Genomic DNA, 17,581 nt, shown 5'->3' on the forward strand with positions numbered 1-17,581 from the left:
TCTACAAAAAAAAACCGAGAGAAACATTCATCAATTAAAAAAAACAAGAATTTTTTTCAGGGCAAAATTCATATAAACGCTGTCAAAGCAGTTAAAACTTTAAGGTTTTCTTTGAAACCATTATATCTTTAGCAACTATCATCCTCAAAACCAATTGGTTTCATTTCATTGATCTTGTAATAGGACAAGAAAAAAAACCAGAAATCACTTTTTAAAAAACTCGCAACATCAAAACAAAAAAAAACAGAATTCAAAATAACCAAATATTAAAACGCTCTTTTGGTTTGAAAAATGATGCCACTTGTGTTCTTTAAGACCAAGCCACAAAATGACAGAAATTTTTTTTTTTCTAAATGGCAAAAATCAAAAAAAAATCTTTTCGAAAGTAAAAATTTTTTAACAGCCAAAAACCATATATTGTAATCTAAACAGATTTATTTTTAAATCCAGAGGAAGCTGGTAGTGCATATCAATAGGGGAAACAGAAAGAGACACATCTTCCATTGTGAGAATCAAAAACATTAACAACTCAATATTTAAACCTGGACGTAGACAACTCAATATTTAAACCCCCCAATGAAGTTATCGTCCAATGTTGTAATTACAGTGGACATTTTGGACACGTTTATAGTTTCTCTGTTAGTATTTACAACAATTTCTCTAACAGCAGAAAAGTATGTGAATCAAACCTTTCTTTGTTGAAAACCGCCAAATTTTTGTAATACATTCTCTAGAAGACTAAAAAAGAACAATATATCCTACAACTGAGCCAAATAACGACAAATAACAATGATTTATTGAAATGTCCGATGAGCTTCAAAGAGTTAGGTCTTTTTCTTACTATCAAGTACATAGGGTAACCTACTCAGGCCTTTTTAGTTTTCAAGATTTTGATAGTTTGGTAACGTAATGTCTTTGATCGTTTGTTATATTTTTTTCGAGAGAAACTCCAGAAAAATAACAGTTGGTCTGAGAAAGAAGATCCCAAATCCAGACCCTGCTGCTCTCACCAGACTTCTGTCACTTCCTGGCCAGACTAACGCGTGTTCATCCACAGATTCATTAGACATTTGTGAGTTCAGATACAGATTTTCGATTCTCGGCATAATTATTTTGTGCGCTTTGAATAAAAAAATGTATTTTAATTTTCATACAGCTGACCACGCAGGAAAATTTTGGTGCTTAACTATGTGCTCTGAAGATTTTTTTATTGCGCTCCAAATTCATGGCCTGCGTTCATAATCAGATTTTCTTGCGTTTTCTAGACCTTTGAGCGTTCAAATCCAAACTGTCAGGTTCATATCAAGATATTGTGCGCTCCTAATACTTTTGTGCAATAATGTCTAGATTTCCGTCCTATCCAGACTTCCGTTTCTCTTAGCAATTATTCCGACAAAAAGCGCTAAGAACTTGGAAAAAAAAATTGTTAATTAGTGTACGAACTTTTGAGCGCATTTTGATATTTCGGGCTTCAAAATTCTACGCTGTTCGTTTCAAAACTTTGAGGGTTACTTTCCAGATTTTATGAGTTTTCGAGACTTTCGTGCGGTGATGTGCAGACTTTTGCACGCTCAAGATCAAATCAACTTCATTAAATACTCATATTTTTTTTAAATTTATGATTAATGTACTTTATCCATTTCTCGATTACATAATCAAACCTGTTAGTTGGTTAATTGCACTGAGCTAAATGTGGCTTGAACTCAAAAAAGAATCTTAAATTGTTTGAAAATGCTATATTCTGGCCCTATATAGTTTAAAATTGATTCTCAATCTCAAGAGGTAAAAATTTCAACACAAGTTAAATAATGAGTTCAAGTGATCTTTCGATTGATATTATGCCGGTTATTTCATCCCAAGTGATTTTTGGATTTTGGCTTTGAAAACAACAATTTGAGTGATCATAGTCTCCTCTAATGCATACTAATGTTTTTAACCATAGCTAAATAACTGCTAATGCTTGGATGACCAGATTTAATTTCATGCGTCTATTTTTTTCTAATGTTTCGTTCTTAATTCACTTTGTGCACTGGAAAGGTCATTATTTGTTTTTTTCCAGACTTAAGGAGTTCCAGCACAGATGTCTTAGATATTGAAAGGTTGTTTCGGAGAAAAGACTGAGCAGAAGCATTCTTTCAACTTTGTTTTTCCATGGAGTTGGTACTTTTGTTAACAAGAACTTGGAAGGTCTGAAATTTTTGCTGAGGCGTTTTGAAATGCTTGAAGTTCCTGTTGGTACAGAGATTTCGTGAAATCTTCCAGATACACAGACCTATGAGTTTTATCAATTTCTTTAATCAGTGCTCGCAATTCCCACATTTTTGGCAAACATTACCCTTGTCGAGGTGTTCAGACCAACTATATCTCTTATCAGACCATCTTCCAGCGCACACCTGCGCACGGTGCACTCAAATTACTTGGTCTTGTAATTCTTTGAATGCATTTTAGATCCTGTTTGGTTGAAATGTTCTTTTGGTCACAATGATAACTTCAAGACGAGAACTAGAGGAAAAAAGGTACTATCATGACATTAAAATTATACTTCATTGTTCAACCTATAACTTCGCATAATTTTTTTAAATAAAAAGCTCTGTTTAATGTATGATTTTGACAATAATATCATTATAAGGGCGAAAAATATCATTTATGCAGATAGTAAAATTAAACCGAGGAAAGAGAAATACCACGCGGATTTTTGTTGCCTACTCTGCAATCTACACTGATCGGAGTAGTCTCTGTTTCTCTGATTATCTCTGTTTCAGTGAAGTTATTCAATCAATAGTAGTCCTAGAGCATCTCTTTTAGAAACTGATATAGATAGTGGAACAAACCTTCCGTTTTGCCATAACTGACTGTAAATGTTTCTCAACCTCTTGCCTCGATTGTAGGAACACACTCTTGGCACCCTGGTTGTCCAGGACAGCTCAAACAAAAAAAACAAATAGGCCTTTTTTGATTGAAGACATGGAAACAAACAATTTCAGGTGATAACACATCAAAGATTTTTTGTATTGAAATATTCATTTTCAGCTGAAATTTTTGCTGAAAAATCTGCAAGTCTAATGAAGACCTGAAGATAGTTGCTGGCTATCCGTTGTTGCCACAAAATTACACAAGAGTTATCGCAGAGTGCCAGTAACCATATAGCACAGAGTTAGCTAGAATTTAGGATTTATAAAACCGAATGAATTCTTTTCAAACACGTTCTTGTGAGTTTTTGATCAGCGGGCTACAGACCCAGTCGGATCGTGCCCAAAGTTGCCAGAATCCTCAGACCATGGCTCTCACAGACTCTGTGATCATACCAAGCAAACGCACACATTATCACCCATCATCCCCAGCTGCGAAGAAAATGACGCTAAACTGTCCTTGGGAGGTTCGATTGTGATTATATCTTATTCGCAATAACCTATTTCCTAGAGTCGCAATAACGTACCCCACTCTCTCTCTCTCTCTGACCTGGTTGAAGAACGACTCTAACCTATTGACTTTCGTTGGTGAGCGACGGCGGAGTGCATTTCCACCACTGAACGGATTTTGTCCACCCATTCCGCTCTTGACACCAAACTCTCTGCTTTGAACCGACAAGTTTTGCCATGTTTAGAGTCTGCTACTGAGAACTGCGTATTGGTTCCTGTCATATCCAAGAATCTGTTTCACATAACCGAGAAAATATTCCTAAGACCCAATCCCGTTAAACACATCAAGGAATCATAATGACGAAGATCCGCTAATAGTTCCATGCAGATCACTTTCAAATTTCTGTTTTTTTTTCTCTTTTGTGTGCTTTGTTACCATTTCTCTGGTATTAAGTGACACAGCGCATGTATATATGTATGTTTATATATATGTAGGGTCGAAACATCTTGATTTGAAAAATTTAAGCAACCCACTCGCAGAAGATTTTTCATATTGAAACAGATTTGAGCTTTCCTGCCACAATGTCCACGACAGAGGTCAAAAGGTGGAAGCAGTTCTGCCGTCTTCCATGTAACCGATGACTCTCTGATTTGTAGACACTGAGTAGTGCTACGTCTTTGTTCAAGGCACAGAATTTAGTTTTCCATCCTACGCACATTGAAACTTTCTGTTTCTTGTTCAGACTCAAATTCAACTGACCACAATGGTAACCAGAAGTAACAAGTTGACAGTTAAATTTTCAGCTGTATTTACAACCGATGAAAAGCCCCTACGGGAATCCAAGAGTATATCAGTAATTGGTCAATTAGATCTTAGTATTGATATCTAATCTGCAAGTTTTGTTTAGCATATTTTATTTCACTTTGTTGATTAACAATTGCTATATTGAACGAAGAATAGATTAGCAGGCCTGAAAACTTATATAAATCAGGATAAAATCAGCAGGGGGTTTATTATTTTTACTCTTGCCTTTAATGATACAGACTTGGAGTTGAGTCCAGGACCAACAAATCAGTTTTATTACCGATCTTTAACTCCTCTGAAATTCGCGGAAAATTTTGGCTCGGGATTTTCGAGAACTCTAGAGTAACATAACAAAAACTAGTCAAAACAAGAAGGCTCGGTAAAGTGCGATTGCACATGAGGTTCCGACCCCACTGATCCACAATTTTGGCATAATTGTTTACCAAATGAGGAACAGATAGAAGGCCCCAAGAATTCAAGTATTTTTCGAAAAAAATAGTGTATGAACGAAAAGATAGTCTTCAAAGCAAATAACAAAGACGATTAAAAAATGATGCACTAGATTGATGAGATATGCCAATATTAAGAAAACGAGTTAAGAAGAACAGCAAAATCAAACAACAGAGATTAATCAAAAACTTCTGGTCCGTTTTAAAAAACAAAACTTAATAACAAAGTCAACATAGCGTCAGATAACCTTGAAGAAACTAAAAAAACAACATGCAATTCACCAGAAAACAAATGGGACCTGTCCATAATAAGGCTTGGTAACAATAAGACAAAAAAGAATAAAAACAGTGAAGTTAAGGATTCGCTTTTTATAGAAAAAATATTTAAATTCAAAGTAATGAAAACCATTAGAAATCAACAAAGATATCCCATAGGTTTACGATTACAAATGTTTCTATAGAAGGGCATTAAGACCTGTCCTTACTTAATTTTTTATTCGGTTAAAAAGAACAACAAAAAGACAACAAACAAAAATTCAATTAAAACTTGCCAGAAAACGCTGTTGAAGACGTATAACTATGTTTTGCCCCTCAAAATATGTTTGCTTGCGCCTCCTTCAATGAAACCGGATAATGCAGTCTGTGACCCCTCATTAATGAGACTAGTAATTAATTAGACAAAAAAGAAAAAAGGGCAAAATAAGTTTGACTTTTGTTTTTTTTTCGAAACAAAATTAATTCCAAAGTCATGAAAACCATTAAATACAAAATGGAATAATTAAGTCGCTTGATTTATACATCCAAAAGATGCCCTTGAGACTTGCATTTATCCGAAAGATGCCTTAATTTTTCAAAAAAAAACGTCAAGTAAGACAAAAAGCAAAAAATTAATTTAATTTTTTTGTAAAGACCGTAAAGTCGTAACGAATTCTTTAAAAACATTGGATTTTCTGACTAGATTTATTATTTTGTAGCTACTTAGCCAATTGGGCATATCACTCCTGGGTTTTGATTTGAAATGTTCTGATTTTTAATTAATATAAAAATATCAATATTTTAAGAAAACAAGACCGACTGACTACAATCCGAATTCTTTTAGGATTGTAACAGTCCAAGAATTGTCCAAAACTAGCCCTGCTAATGCTGATAGTCCATTAGAAACTCTTAATTTTTCGAATGTTGTAGATCTAGACAATTTGTTAATAACAAGATCGAAAATAACTTCTGCGTTTTTGATAATCAACGAGTACGGTTAGTAAAAAACGGCAACGTTTTAATTACAGAGCACTCTGAATGGAAGTTGAAGTAAGAATACCCCTCTTGAGCCAGCAAAGATTGTATGTCAACGAATGCACAAAAAAGATCCTTGAGACCAAAATTCCACGACCAAAAGTCCAATCCAAACCACTCTCTGCCCCCATCCTCCAGAGAAATATTCAACATAAACCACCAGAAAAAAAACGAAAATACCAAAAACAAATGCAAACCAAAGTGAAAACTTAGTTTAAAAGTTGGCGTAAACTACCCCCTGAGAAATCGCAATTAGCAATTCACTGCTAATTGAACACATTAAAAAGCAAGCAAAGATGTTACATGCCCATTTATCTTGGGGGCTGCAATCAGAAACACCAAAAAAACGACATTACCTAAAAAACAGAGTTTGAAATAAATGATACCATGATAGAGTTAATATTAAAGCAGAAATTCGATATAGAAAAAGTCGAAATCTATTTTAATTAACGTTTGTGTCCCCATTTCGTTGTGTTGTTTTTACTTATCGCTTCAATAAGAAGAAAAAAAGCTTGTGCGGTGGTGTACAAGTTATAAAAGTCCACTAAATTTTAATCTGGGGGGAGAATAGATCCGAAAGATCATTGAAAGATATTTGCAATATGTTAGCATGCAAAGGCCAATTTTTTAATTAGTTCAATTCTTATCAAGTGATCAAAACTATGTCCAAATGGTACACAACTACCCTAGTCGAGACCTGGAATTTATGAAAAGACCAATTAACTCCAGGTGCGGAGTTAAATAATAAATTAAATTACACGGTCAAGAACCCTAGTTAAATTCGAGGCTAATTCTTTCCATACGTCCAGCCAAATTCTATTCATATACAAAAATGAGGCAAACTAAAAAGTTCCGACAGCATCTGGTTTCGATCTCGTGACCTTCTCCAATCTTACCCAATGCTCAACCAATTGCGCTACATGTCCTTAAATTTGCAGGAAATTGAAAACAATTCATTATAACGGTCGTGAGCGTAATTGCAGGACATGTTTTATTGTCCAGCCAATTTCCAGAACACCTTTAATGTCCAGCCAAATTCCAGGAAGTATGTTTTAGTCCCAGCCAAATTCTAGGACGGTTGTTTTAGTTCCAGCCAAAGTCCAGGACATCACATTAGGTACAGACAAATTCTTTTCATAATCAATATCTGTCGAGTACCGTCTTTTCATACGTTAAATCTGTTGAAGACGGTCTTTTAATATTTCCAGGTCCCTACTAGGGTACCGTAGCCAAAGATATTCAAGAGCACCAAAAACGGTATCTTTTCCCGCCCGCACACATACACGCACACACGAATTCGCAGCCCTCATTTTTGTGTAAAAGAAGTAATTAGTTGGCGCAGGCTATATATTGTTACATGATCAATTGGGTGCTAAAAACTGGTGGTATATTTACTTTTATTAGGTGGCCATTCCATGAAGATACATGACCATTAAGCTTTCCGTTTTCTCTGACCTTCTTCCTAGATGGCTCCACCAAACATTTTTGGTGGCTTACACCAAAATGAAGGGGGGGAATTATATTACAAGTTTTTGGTTTCAATTGAATCCCTCCTTGGCCTTGTTGAAATTCGCTTTTTTTAAAAAAATTTTTGCTCCATGCAACTAAAAATTAACAAAAACCTAACGTTCTTTTTCCAAGAAATCGTAGCTTCTTTGATTATCTTTACATAGGAAACTCTGATTGCGAGTTTGGTTTGATTTGAACAACTCCTTTGTACAACTACCCAGGTCGAGGTTTGGCAGTGAATTTTTGTATGAAATGCGGTGAATTGCGGTGAAAAAAAATTCCACTGCGTATTTCTTACATATTTTCTTGCGGTGAATGCGGTGAATTGCGGTGAACTATTTGTCCTCATCGCGTTCTCGGTATTCATACAAAAAAGAAAATTACACACACCGGTTCGAACCTCAAACCTCCTGCATGTTTTCAACTGCTTATTACACTGCACCAACTGTCACTTATTGCTATGATATTTTGTGAATTTAAATCTTATTCAATAAACGTTGGAAAACATATGCGCTGAATTTCTGTAAAGAAATGAGCTGAATTTCGTGGTGAATATTTGTATGAAAAGCTGTGAAATGAGGTGAATTTTTTTTTTCATTGCATTCCCCGCATTCATCGCATTTCATACATTAGTTTGCAACTAAAGTTGATGCGGTGAATTTTTGCTAATAAATGCGGCGGAATTCGCAGTGATTTTTGAAACAAATGCAGTAAAATTCAGTGAATTTTTTTTCCACCGCTCTCACTGCAATCACCGCATTTCTTACAAAAATTCACCCAAAAAAACCTCGATCCTGTTCAAAACAGATTTTGATCTGTTTGGTCAACTGGGACCTTTTAAGCCAAACATACCGACGGTTTCTTACATGTTTAAACAAACAAACCAAACAAACCGACATTTTCTTCCGTGGAAAACCAAAATTTCATCAGTCATTTTTTTCGGTCGTCTGGACTAGGGTATGTTTATAGGATATATCTAATATTTAAGATCCTAAATATTTTGAATAAACTCCAGATGGAGTGGTGTAACGGCTCCTCTCTGTCAAACACAAGGGAAACTTTACACCGCCCAGTTAGTTTTAGTGGTTTCAAGTCTGTCCGGATATCGTGTTTTTGCAGTAAAAATTTGTAAACAGTATTATCCGCAATACAGTAGAACACCGTTGCGTTACTTGATATGCAAAAAATTTCAAGTAACTAATTCTTCAGTTTTTCTGAAAAACAAATTGCTTCGCCTTAATTAGGCAAAAATCCAACATTTCAAATAAACAATTACTCTAAAAATAGAGTTCTTTCGCCGATATGTCTTTAATCAGAAATACCGGTGAGACAAGGGTTTATGAACGTTAGATAGGCCTACTGTCTTGTATAAAAAACAACGCTTGATGAACTTCGTTGTTGCGGTTTTCTATTTGCTATATCCAATCTTAATGTATGGGCAGAATTTCTGTGTTGAATAACTCCGTAAGTAAATAAAATTTCAAACTTGAGCAAAATTGGCAGTGCACGACACTGTCATACTGAGAATGAACTGCATTGGGTAAATGATCTTTGAGAAATAACACAACAAATTTTTGCTCAGATTTGAATATTCTGATTTTTTTTATGGAAAAACTTTAGTTATTCATTGGCTTCAATAACCACCAATATTGGAAAAAAAAGCTAGGCTTAAGCCAACAAGAGCTTCTGATTATGCATTTGCTTTACTCAAAGTTTCCCTTACTTAGGAATTTTGCTGCACTGGAGGAAAGATTGAGAATATCAAAGTTCATTTTTTCACAAATCAAAGTTAAGTTGAGACTGTACAATCACTAAGATGTTCCACATAAACAAGACAGCATTACAAGTAATTTACTGCTCAAGATTTGTGCTTTAATTTGCACTGTATGTTTGCTTCATAAGACAAATTAACGAGATTCAACTAATTTTTGCTAGTTTTTCATGCAAATTTATTGTTGCTGGTGACAAAGTTTAACTTAAAACCTTGTCACAATTGGTTTTCTAAGCAAAAGCACATTCAAAATTGCTTTTCTGATTGGATAGAGATAACTGTGTCAAAGATTTGTCCAATACACTGACTGCGTGTTTAGGGATACCTTTTATGGTGCCCCGCAGTCTCTTGAAACTCATGAATTTTTAAAATTTAATTGAAACTGGCTGACCAATTTCGTTATCTAGTACTCCGTTCGGTCTCAAATGTTTGTGATTGTGAACAAGTGTCTATGAGGCAATAATAAAGGAGTTCGGGTTCCACTTCAAGCATGACAATTACACACCAAAATTTGTTACTAAATATAAAGTTTGACCAAAAGTAAACACATCAATATGGCTGCCGTAGAATATAGCTTTAAACTGTGCTTGTTATGTTATTGTAACATCACTGGTTGATTCGAACTTGAAATTATTTTTTAGCGTGGAGCGTAGCCTCAAAATTGCTGGCTCTGTTTTCGATCGCGAAAACATGTCTTCTTGGTATTACAGGGGCGAGCTTCTCTACTGGTCTCTTGTAAAGTCCGTCGTTCGTTCGTACTATCGCTAATCGAATCACATCGTCTGATCAATCGATGCTCACCTTTAATATCCTGGCTTATCGCTGTCTGCGATCAACCAAACAAGATGGCCTTCTTTATGTTATTCGCTAGTTGTAGATTGCCGTTTTTGCCGATTGTTCAACATTGGCAAATTTTCTTTGCCAAATCGGTGCCAAATGAGATTTGCATAGGCTTGAGTTTGCTCAACAAGTTCCTCAAGAGTTTGCTAAAGATGATAAACAAGTTCTTCTGCGCGTTGTAGATAGGGTAAGCACACGTTCTTGTTGCCAAGCAAGAAGTGATTAAGAGTCAATGCCTCCAATTCATTAACGTCTGAACTGACTGGAATCAACTGTTTGGTGTTCAATATCTGCTCTACAAAATACATCTTAGCTGGAAGAACGTCCTCGGGGACTGACCTGTTCCCCAAATTTGTGTAAATTGATTTCTTGCAACTTCTCGCCAACTGTTCACATACTCCACTAAAGAGAGGTGCTGCGAGTGGGTTGAACTTCCATATGATTCTGGTTGAATTAGATGTTCTTCAATTCCTCTTTTGTTTCATGCCGCAGCGTACTCTGCAAGCTCTCGTTCAGCTTCAACAAAGTCTGCCCGTTCTATCTGATGATTGTACTTGGTTTGCCTGTTCGTGCAATTAATCGCATAGCTGCATTGAGACGACTATCTGTCTCAAGATTGGGTACGTTCTCTATATGCACCGCTCTCATATTTAGATATTTGAATAGACAACACTATCGTTTTTTTTTGTTTCTTCGCCCAAACTTCAACATGAAAAGGCCAAAGTAGTCGAAATCAATATTTGTAAAGACAGTTTAAGCATATAACCGCTCTTCGGGTAGATCGACCTTTACCGGTGTTATCATTAGTGCTCTGCGTTTTCTTGAATCTTGATTCTTGTTCTTGATTGATCCCAAGGCCTTTCGTATGCCTAGAATCCACATCTTCTGCTAAACAAGGCTTCGCACATCCTCAGTGCCCTCGTGTTGATTGTCCTCGTGCCCTTTTTTTAAGAATAATTAAACTGCGTGATGTTTCCAATGTAGCAATATTGGATGCTTTGCGTTGAAGTCCAATTGAAATTTAACTATTCTTCTTTTGGCACGAATAAGTCCTTCCATATATGGGAATGGTGCAAATTGTGGAAACTTAGTGCATTTTGGAATTTCTTGATCTTACTGCAGTAACTTGAAGATGATTGCTTCTGCCTTTTCTCTTTCTTCAACGATGAATTCATGTTTAGCTGGTTTTTGTCTTTGCTCACAGCCCTCTGAACGTATACCACCGTATTCACTAGCCTGTTAAAGTTACTACATGGTTCCCACTGAATAGCAGCTTTCTTTTCCTCAACCGATTAGGGTATATTCTCTTCAACTGAGGCAAAGATTAGTTTGATTAGGCTACTCAGTTTCTGGTTATTTCAACCGGGTCGGCCAACTGAGCCCCCCACTTCTTTTGAAATCCTCAATGTTCGTTAGTCTCGTGCCGATGTTCGCTGGGTTGCTGATACCGGTCACATGTTTTCACATTGTAACATCAGTTGTATCCAATATCTCAACAACTCGATTGGCCGCTATCGAATTTTGCTTACGATGGGAACCGTGTATCCACTGCAAAACTGTACAAAAAAGAACTGTACAAAACTGTACTTGATTCTGAACAAAAAAATAAATTTTGTATTTTCTTTTGGTTTTCTTTGACTATCTGTTTATTCAACCTCACTGCCATGACTGCTGCTTACCTTTCCAGTCGTGGTATTGAAACATGCCTCATCGGTGCCACTTTGCACTTTCCAATGACAAATGATAAGTCAACTGAGTGTTGCTTCGGTTGTGAACGTAGATATGTCACTGCACACATCGTGTCTTCACATGTGTCAGCAAACACACGAAGTTCGATTTTATCCTTGCTGTATTAAAGTACCTTCAATCGATGCTCATTTCCACTGCAATTGAAAGTTGTTGTTTCCATCTCAGTAATTCCTGGTTCTTCACCAGGCTACAATTCTTTGTCCCAATTTCGTCCATTCTTAGTTCAGATGCCTTTCAGATGTCGTATCAAGAGATCGCTGAACGGAGAAAACAGTCCGATCTGATCGAATACTAAAAATACCAGTGACAGAGTTTTCCTCTGATTTATAGGTGCTTCAACTTCCTTGTTCGTACCTCTGCACAGTTGAAGACTATCATAAGCAACATTCCATTATAGTCCAAGCAATGAAGATCCCTCTGTATTGCGTTCCACTTTGAAATGCTTCGTGTTGCTGATTGACTTCAGGTCCTCTGGGATTTTTTCGTCTCCTGCATCGTTGTTGCTTATCCACTTCTTCACTTCAAATCCATGCTGTGAGAGAAAAAATTGTAAATGGTTGAAGACTTTGATTGCTTCTTCATGAGTTTCTACTGATTTGATTAAATCGTCCATGTAGAGGTTGTTTTGTATTGCCTTTGCTGCCATTGGATACTTTTCTTCGTTTTCCAGTCCCACTCAACTGAGAGCACTTGTACTATAGAAACATTGATTCAATATCAGCTGTCAGGGCTATTGGTCATTCATGAATTCTGAAATTTGTTTCAATCAACCAGTGTAGCAGATAAGGTCCTGCCAGTAGCTTGTCATTTAGGAATACTTCTTCGTACTTGGATGCAGCATTGTACTGTATTTTCTTTGGCGCTATTGGGTACATGTTTTTGTTGTCCAGTCCCACTTTGCACAAGTAGGAGAACTCTTAGCTCCAAAAACATGACGCTGATATTTGTATATGTAAGCCAATACGTTAGTTCCTGGACAACATAGAAATCTCAAGCAACTTCTATCCTGTTTGGGAACTTGTACTTGTATAAACATCGAATCAAAATCTGCCATCTGGTCAATTGGTTCTTCGCAAACTCTGAAAATTGTTCCAATCAAAACTTAGCAGATAAGTTCCCCCTAGTAGCTTGGCTTGAAGGCATACTTCTTTGTACTTCGCTGCAGCTTTGCAAACACGTCTCACTTTGACAGGTTCGTTTGGGTTTAGCACTGGATGATATGGCAAATACCATTTTCCCCGAATTTGCTTTTCTCTTCAAAATCGAATGTCTGCAATTTATTTCTCTATTCTCTTTCTCTATCTGTATCTACTGACTGATTATACAAACTTTTCAAGTTGGGGTGCCTTTGGCTCGTAACTTCTCTTGCACTCTCTGATTGATGAATGAAACCGCTGATCCACTATTGAAGAAGGCATATGTGTTCAGCCTGTTGCCATCGCTCAGAACTTAAAGAGGAACTATCTGACGAAAGCTTGTAACTTCGTTAATCTGGTTGGTTGTAGCTGCGCTTACGTTGACTGCTTTATTGCCCTCGGGTCTATTTGGTTTCTGAGTGAAGCAGACTGTTGTGCTTCTTGATGCATCCACTGATCCCGCACGCATTAAATTTATAATTTTTGGTTGCATGTCCTTCGCCTAAACATCCGTAGCATAATCGTTGCTTCCTCACTTCTGTGTATCGATCTTTAACAGTCATGTTCCTGAAAAATGGACAGCTCCAATTTTAATGAGCGCCATCAACTTGCGCAAAAGTGATGGTGTTGCATTTGCTTTGTTTTCTTCACGTCCGAACTACCACTGAAGTTTGATGTTTTTGAGAACACTTTGTATCTATTTGCGCTTCTTTGGTCCGCTTTCTTTCGCTCTCCCTTGAAAGCGGAAAACCCTTCATGCACGAATGCCAACCTTGTTAGCCATATTTCAAACAAAATAAGACCAGGCCAGTCTTTATATCTATATCGTCGACACAAAACAACCAATACTCTCTGAGATCTTGAGGTAGCTTATCCATTGCCATATACTGCCTGTCGAGCTCAATTCCAGATCACCAAACTACTTGCACTGTTTGAGCACGTTCACATTGTTTGAAACAACAAATGAGAAACAGATCAGACCTGTTGAGTCGTGAGGTTTCAATTGAATGGCCTCGCAAAGGCTGTTTATCTGTGCATCGATGATCACATGGGGCCATCCAAACTTCATGTGCAGTATGCTCCCACGCAGCATCATAGAACTGCCCAGAATAGCCAAGTCCAGATATTGCTGACTTTGCCATGCCTGTCAGTAGTGTCTTCAGATGGCTCATCTTCTGAGAGCCTGGTATTGGTCATTGATCCACTGTAGCAATGAAAAACTAGACCACTCCGGCCATTCGAGGGAGTTTCCATCGAAGTTTTTCAGCTTCAAATATGGTAGGTTATTGCTACCTGAGTAACTACTGTTGTATCATAGATCAGCTCTGGGGGAAGCGTCTCGGTTTTCAACACTTGATGAACGGTCACGTGAACTGCTATATTGCGAGAAGTGACTATGCTTGTTCAATTCAGGGGCTGCTTTGAAGCGAGCTCTTGAGCGGTTTGGTGTTAAGAGGTTGTCGATTTTACCAGCGCAGTCTGAGACATCTCTCTTCATTGGGGTCCAGTTGAAGAGTTATTTGTCTCGAGCACCAGTTGATTGGGAACGAACACTCTCTAATGCTGTTCTCTTCGCTTTGCGGTCTAGCTCACGCTCTTCTTCCGGTAGTTGATGCTTTTTTTCTAGTTCCTTCATTTGCTTTTTCAGCTCAAGCTACCTCCGTTCGAACCTTGTCTGCTGTTGTCGCCACTTGGTTTCAATTTCGATGTCGAATTTGTTTCATTCGTTTTTCCCGACTTTGCTTTGCTGAAGACGTTTCCGAAACATTCCAAATCTTGACCGCTTGCTGATGGTTCATTTTGCTTTCAACTGTTTGAGCAAACAGACTGTCCTTTGGATAATTGTTGTTACTCACCATTTGGACTCAGTTCTGTGTGATAGTTAACACGTGAATACGTTTCAAAAATAGCTTAGTTCGAGTTCCACTTCCTGTATGACGATTACCTACTAATAATGGTTAATAAAAACAAATGTTGACGATATTGATTAAATCGATATGGCTGCGATAGAATACGGCTCTAAATTAAGCTTGTCATGGTAAACTTCTTGATTCGACCTGAAATTTATTGGTTTAGCGGGAAGCGTATGCTCAACAAGTGCTATATACACCTCATTTCGTGATTGTAACAATTGAATGACCCATTACGTCTTTAGCAATCTTGGAATGGATAGCGCTGCAGATATGTTTTCACCTGGTTGCCATACTCCTTCTGTTCCCAGCTAATTGGGCATTTCGGTTTTTTAAAACTTTTTCCGTGCAAGCCTCCAGTACGATTATCATCCTCGTGTTACAGAGAAGGTGCCGTAATTAATGGAATCTTTTCGGTTTGTGCCCCCAACTTAGTGGTGCGTATTATTCGCTTCCACCAATGAACTTGCCAAATTATTTAACAGTGATTTAATTTCATGGCACGTGCTCTGCAACTGGAGGGCGCATAAGGTCCTGGAGGGTGATAAGCTGAAAAGATCCAATAAATCAATTTTTTTTAAAAAACGTAACGTTTGCTTGGGTGCGCAATTAATAAGCACCCACTAAGCTGGTGGGCACAAACGGAAAATTTTGCAACACCCCCTCCCCCCCAAAAGCGCACCTGCTTGTAGCATAGTCACGTGCCATATAAAGCATATAAATTTTAATTGGTTTACGAAACAATTGGTAATTCTTTCTCTAGAAAGTGAACAGTCTGTTGGTAGAGGACCTTTAGTTTGTTGGGTCGATCTGAATTTTCAAATATTTTGTAGTCAGGCCTTCGTTCAGTGTTAACCTCATCCATTAATTCTTGAAATCTCTTGTATCCGTGAGCTGTTAATTGATGCTGTTCTGTGCTCATTGTGCTTAAATTGCCTGGCTGCTGTTCGCTTTTGCTTTGCTTTATCCTGTCGCGCAGGGTTTGCACTTCAATTTCTTGATTGAAATGCACTCTTCTGTTCACCTCACGGGCATTTTGCTGTTGATTTGTTTGATTTTAGTTGATTGGTGACTTTGGCACCCTCCTCATCAGGTTGGACAGCATTTTGCCTTCCATTGTCCGGTTCGGGGGACCAATTGTAAGAGCTGCTCTCCTCTCAAAGACAAGGAAAAATTTACACCGCGCAGTTAAAACTTTATGAACTGTATTATCCGCTATGCAGTAGAACACGGTTGCCTTACTTGATACTCAATAAATTCAAATACCTAATTGTTCAGTTTTGCTGAGTGAACAAATTGCTTCGTTTTAATTAAGCAAAAATTTAAATTTTCAAAAAAAAAACAGTCTCTAAGTTGACTTTTTTTAACGACATCTCCTTAACCAGAAATGACGTGAGATATAATTTCACAAGGTTATGAACGTGAGATGGGCCTACTCTCTGATGTAAAAACAAACAACGCTTGGTAAAATGTGTTGGTGGAGCTACTTTTTCTATTTTATTCCCAATCGTAACACATGGGGTAATACTTTCTATGTTGAGTAACTCCGTAAGTAATGATTCAAACTTGAGCGTATAAGGCAGTGCACAACAAAAAAGAATGAACTGGATTGGTTAATTGATCTTGGATAAACAACACTAGAATTTTTTGCTCAGATTTGAATATTCTGATTTTTTTTAATTAACAACTTTTGTCACTCAGTTGGCTTCAATAACCACCAATATCGAAACGGTGCTAGGCTAGCACTGCAAATAAATTTTCATCTGGTGGCTATTCTCTTTCGGTTCCCGGCTTATTGGGCATATCAATTTTTCGATTTATTTTCCGTTTATGCTCCTGGTACGATATGCATCTTCGTGTTACAGAGAAGGTGCCATAATAAATGGATTATTTTAGGTTTGTGCTCCCCAGCTTTGTTTTGCATATTATCTGCACCCACCGATGCACTTGCCATATTTTTACGCAGTGGTTTACTGTGTAATGGCATGTGCTCTGCGACTGGGGGCGCATAAGGTCCTGGTGGGGGACAAATGGAAAAGATCCAATAAATCGTTATGTAAAAAAATGGCACGTTTGTTTGGGTGCGCAAGTAATAAGCACCCACTAAGCTGGTGGGCACGAACGGAAAAGTTTCCATCCCCCCAAAGGCGCACGTGCTTGTAGCATAGTAACGTGCTATATAAAGCACATAATTTGTAATTGGGGTACAAAAAAATGGGGGGCAGAAGGGATCCTTCATCTGTAAAAAACTTAGTGAGTTTGAACAACTTTCCTTTTCCGCCGCCTTGTTTAATCTTGAGTTGGCCAGTGAAGCAATCGGATGACGTCACCAGGGAGGACTCGCGTGCAGGATCAGCTAATCTACTCATACTGGACCCCTGTTTCCATAGAACACCAGAGGAGTGCTGAGCTGAGTTCCTTGTGTCGGCCATAGAAGTTGTTTTCATTGTCGTGCTCTCTCATTTGTTAGGGAAAAAGTCACTCGTCATTTTGGATCATTTGTGTGTCTCAATCCCAATATGAGCAGGATCTTTCCAGGTTTAAACCACCCCCTCCTCCCACCTCTCCCCCGCGCACGCACGCCCAAACACAAATAAACACATGGTAATGAGGGGTTATACGATCTTAACGGGGGTCGGGAGAACATTGCGTGATGAAAGATCCAATGTACGCCATGCAAGTGAAAACCAGGTCTTTTTCATTATAGCCCACCCCCCCCCCCCCAGCCCCCAGCTTAGTTGTCAGATAACCATGGTACATATG

At 37.7% G+C, this 17,581-nt stretch overlaps 1 protein-coding gene across 1 annotated transcript in view; it reads right to left on the reverse strand.

Moving 5' to 3' along the window:
* The window catches only part of LOC142357075 (uncharacterized), a gene marked incomplete at its 3' end in the record, with an annotated part of 32,169 nt that extends 14,820 nt beyond the window's left edge, over positions 1-17,349 (reverse strand). The window contains exons 1-4 of the mRNA XM_075408787.1: positions 17,089-17,349; positions 3,931-4,066; positions 3,482-3,631; positions 2,832-2,923 (exon numbers count right to left, since the gene is read on the reverse strand). Coding sequence (XP_075264902.1) covers positions 2,832-2,923; positions 3,482-3,631; positions 3,931-4,066; positions 17,089-17,265 — 555 coding nt within the window. The remainder of the gene's footprint in view (positions 1-2,831; positions 2,924-3,481; positions 3,632-3,930; positions 4,067-17,088) is intronic.
* Positions 17,350-17,581: the final 232 nt, after the last annotated feature.

Source organism: Convolutriloba macropyga, unplaced genomic scaffold (genome assembly GCF_964194025.1).
Source record: "Convolutriloba macropyga unplaced genomic scaffold, txConMacr16.3 SCAFFOLD_1080, whole genome shotgun sequence".
Classification (NCBI taxonomy): domain Eukaryota; kingdom Metazoa; phylum Xenacoelomorpha; order Acoela; family Convolutidae; genus Convolutriloba; species Convolutriloba macropyga.